The sequence below is a fragment of the Diospyros lotus genome, chromosome 6 (assembly GCF_014633365.1).
Source record: "Diospyros lotus cultivar Yz01 chromosome 6, ASM1463336v1, whole genome shotgun sequence".
In the NCBI taxonomy this organism is placed as follows: Eukaryota; Viridiplantae; Streptophyta; class Magnoliopsida; order Ericales; family Ebenaceae; genus Diospyros; species Diospyros lotus.
This window is the reverse complement of record NC_068343.1, coordinates 27245685-27249609: the sequence shown is the minus strand read 5'-3', so window position 1 is coordinate 27249609 and position 3925 is coordinate 27245685. Positions and strand designations below refer to the sequence as shown.

Below are 3925 nucleotides of genomic sequence, written 5' to 3'. Positions count from 1 at the left end.
AATAATGTGAACGGTTGAGGGTGTTATTCAATGAATATGTCATCACCTGAAACTGACTTTTGATTCCTTTCCACCGCATGCGCCTCGTGATTCACAAAAACCAAACAACCAAGCAAAACTAGTTTCAATTTGCATCTTGTTATTGAAACAAAGCCGCTCTACTTTGTTAAGAAAATGCAAAGAATATGATGATAAATATTCTAATTACATATATTATTTAAAATAAAATTTTATAAAAAATATATATTTCTATAAATATATTTATTCTTATATCATCCCAAACATAATTTAAGATATAATGGCATCACATTCGAAATTAACGCATTTGTTTGTTCTTATATTCCACACATCGTCCACCAAATGCTAGGTTATTTCAAGTGGATGAGAATATCGACTAATCACACCAAAGCAAAGACGCCGTCAAGAACCATGTTTGTAAAAATGGCCCTTGCCCTTTTTCTGGCTCTAGCTAGCCTAGCTATTGTGGTGGCCACAAATCTACACCCAAATTTCTACTCTAAGACATGCCCAGATGCTGAACTTATTGTTCGGAGTGTGATCAAGAAGGCCATGGAGGTGGAAGTTCGAGCCGCAGCCTCAGTGATGCGCTTGCAATTCCACGATTGCTTCGTTAATGTATGTAAATAAACTCCTTGTTCCATAATTTTCCTTTTTCTTTATTATTATGTTGAAAACATATTAGTGTTTTGATGATTTATTGATGTTTCATAGGGTTGTGATGCTTCACTGTTGCTCGATGATACGCCGAACATGCTTGGAGAGAAACTCGCTTTGTCGAACATAAACTCTCTAAGATCCTATGAAGTTATCGACGAAGCTAAGGAGGCCTTAGAAACCACTTGCCCTGGGATTGTTTCATGTGCAGACATCTTAGTCATGGCTGCTAGAGATGCTGTCGTCTTGGTATGTGTAGTTATAATTAATCAACTTTATCTTTTTAGTTACATCATTGTTTCTGCATGAACAATAGGTAATTGAATCTTGAGATAGGCTATGGTGAGGAATCATGGCGAGTTGAGTGTGATCGGTGTCAGATTTTCATATTCTCACTCCTTGCTTTACCTTAAAGTAATTCTTAAATTGGGTTTTAGATGTCCTGAGGAAGCCCAATGAATGTGAAAGATTTGATCCTCTTAGCAAGATAAATAATGAATAATCCAAATCCCTTAATAACCTTATTTTGCAAATTAGTAATGGTTTATTTTTGTATACTTTTCTCATATTTATGTTTTGAATTCAGAGTGGAGGACCAGAATGGGAAGTTAAGTTAGGAAGGAAAGACAGCTTAATGGCGAGCCAAGAAGACTCCGATGAGATCATGCCGAGTCCAAGAGCTAATGCAAGCTACCTTGTTAATCTGTTCAAAAAGTTTAACCTATCAGTTAAAGATCTTGTGGCCCTTTCTGGGTCTCATTCCATTGGTGAAGGACGATGCTTTTCCATCATGTTCCGATTGTATAACCAATCTGGCTCAGGTAAACCAGACCATGCCTTTAATCCCAGCTACAAAGAAAAGTTGGACAAGCTTTGCCCGCTAGGTGGAGATGAAAATGTCACTGTTGATTTGGATACAACACCAGGGATATTTGACAACCAGTACTTCAAGGACTTGGTTAATGGGCGAGGGGTTTTGAACTCTGATCAAACATTGTATACAAATTTGAAAACTAGAGAATATGTCGAGAAGTTTAGTGTCAATCAAAGTGAGTTCTACCAAGCCTTTGTTGAGGGTATGATTAAGCTAGGCGATCTACAATCTGGCCAACCAGGGGAGATTCGAAGGAATTGTCGGGTGGTCAATTTTCAGCCGATGCTCAATTTTTGTCCAGCAAACTCACTATTGGAGACAAGGGTGTGTAAGTAAAATAATATAACATAAGCTATTGGTTGAGTACAAAATAAAAGTTTGAGAAAATTGGGATGTCTCCATATATAGTTCTTATGTTCAACTAATGCTATATATACATATATATAAATATATAGAGAGTAATGCTACTTGCACATCCAGGTTGACACAGTGTTGAAATAAATATGTAGAGAGTAATTGAGGGGTGTATTAGTAATTGATTAATGGGGTGTCAACCTGGATGTGCAAGTATCTTTACTCATATATATGTGTATTGTTAAACCTATATTAGTTTCATTGATCAATGGTACTCTAGGGATACTTTTAGGACTATTTTGGAAATGCCCTTCTCGTTAACAAATTAGAAAGATAGTGATTTTTTTTTAATTTCTATTTACATCCAAATTATTTAGTGCGAATGCCTCTACATATATACTTTACCATGTTTACTATTTTTGGCCTTAAATTTCATTATCTTTCAATGTACTTGTTATTGAAATTTTACTCAATGAACCAAAGCTTTGATCCACTACTTAAATTTTAAGGAAAAGGGTTCATTATTGTAACACCTTGATAGTGGGTTAGATACACTTAGGTAGTATTGTTGTGTGAATTTCTCTACATGTGGAAAAACAACTTGAGGAATTACTTGGCATATACTAGGTGAAGCATAAATGGATTAAAGAAGGAGATTGGTTGACAAGTCAAAAGAGAAAGCAAAAAGGGGTGGAATATTCAAAAGTCAAACAAGAAGAAGGCAACAAGTCAAAATTGGCAGGCTATGAAGAAGTTGCCAAAATGTAAGGTAAATGTGGCCTTCAAATTTATAGAAATTAAGTGATAAAAAAGGCAATTAATATGCCAAAGTGGGCTAGAAATGGGGGATTAAATTAAAGAGCAAATGTTTGAAGAAGAAGCATTTTAAGGTTGTGGAAATTCGGAAAGGCTTCTCCAATTGCTAGGGTTCTTCTCTCTTCCATTTCTTTTCTTCTTATGACTACTAGGGTTCTCAAGGAAGGAAATTAAATGATAGGAACTCAATTTCCAACCACCCTTAGCTTAGAAACTCTATTTTGTAGCTAAAAAGAGATCCAATCCTCCTTGTATGGAAACCTATAAGCTGAGTTGAAGGTAAAGGAGAGTTAGGAATTGATAAAGGAGGAAGCTAAGACAAGTTCTCTTCCTTTCTATGGATTGGTAAGCTTGAATTGCAGTCTTTGAAATGATTTTTAGAAAACCCTTTGCTTTGAGTGCAAAGTAGCTGCATGATTGTAATTTACTTCCTTCCTCTGGTTTAATCTCCTTGTAAATGCTTCCAATGGGAGTTATTCTCCCTACTTTTCTTGGGAATGATGCCTCTTTTGCTAAGATGAAGACTTAGCAAGGTTTCGATCCATTTGCCAAGGTTCAGTTGTGAGAAACAGAGTTTATGGGGGATTTGTGGTTATGTCTATTGATAGATTAGGGGTAATCTATCGATAGATTGCCTTCTAGAGGGCAATCTGTTGATGGTTTCCAATGAAGCTATCTACCGATTACTTAAATTTTTGGCCCAAATGCTTCCTACAAGCTTAAATGTCTATTTTCTTCTTCTTAAGTCATGTTTACCTACCCTTGAGTGTATCCTATGCGTTTTAAACACGATTACATGATTATGTTTGGCATTGTGCATGTTGTTTATAAGTGGTCATATGCATGGGTTTTGTGGGACATGATGTCACGGCCTGATAAGAGGGTCTGAAATATTTTGGCATTTTGGAATTATTTTATAAGTGGCATATTTTGGGAGTGGATAATATAAATGTTTAGAATGCTTAATGTGTTGCAAGAGCCAAAATGAATAAATTGTGTGTGTGTGTGAAGGTCTAAGTCAAGCCAAGTGAGTAGAATTGAAAATTTAAAGTAAGAGAATTGTTGAAAAGTCAAAGGCAAAGTGGTTGAAAATTCAAATGTGGAAAAGTCCACAATTGTGCGCTTGGAATTGGAAGGAAATGGGGTTACCGATTGGGGGCTTGTATGTGTGTATAAATGTATTTTCCATTTATTTAAATGAGGAAA

At 35.8% G+C, this 3925-nt stretch overlaps 1 protein-coding gene across 1 annotated transcript; it reads left to right on the top strand.

Moving 5' to 3' along the window:
- Window positions 1–441: 441 nt before the first annotated feature.
- LOC127804440 (peroxidase 17-like) lies at window positions 442–1885 on the top strand. The gene is made up of 3 exons (XM_052341303.1): window positions 442–636; window positions 733–924; window positions 1262–1885. Exons 1-3 carry the CDS (start codon window positions 442–444, stop codon window positions 1883–1885), a joined length of 1011 nt encoding a protein of 336 aa, XP_052197263.1.
- Window positions 1886–3925: the final 2040 nt, after the last annotated feature.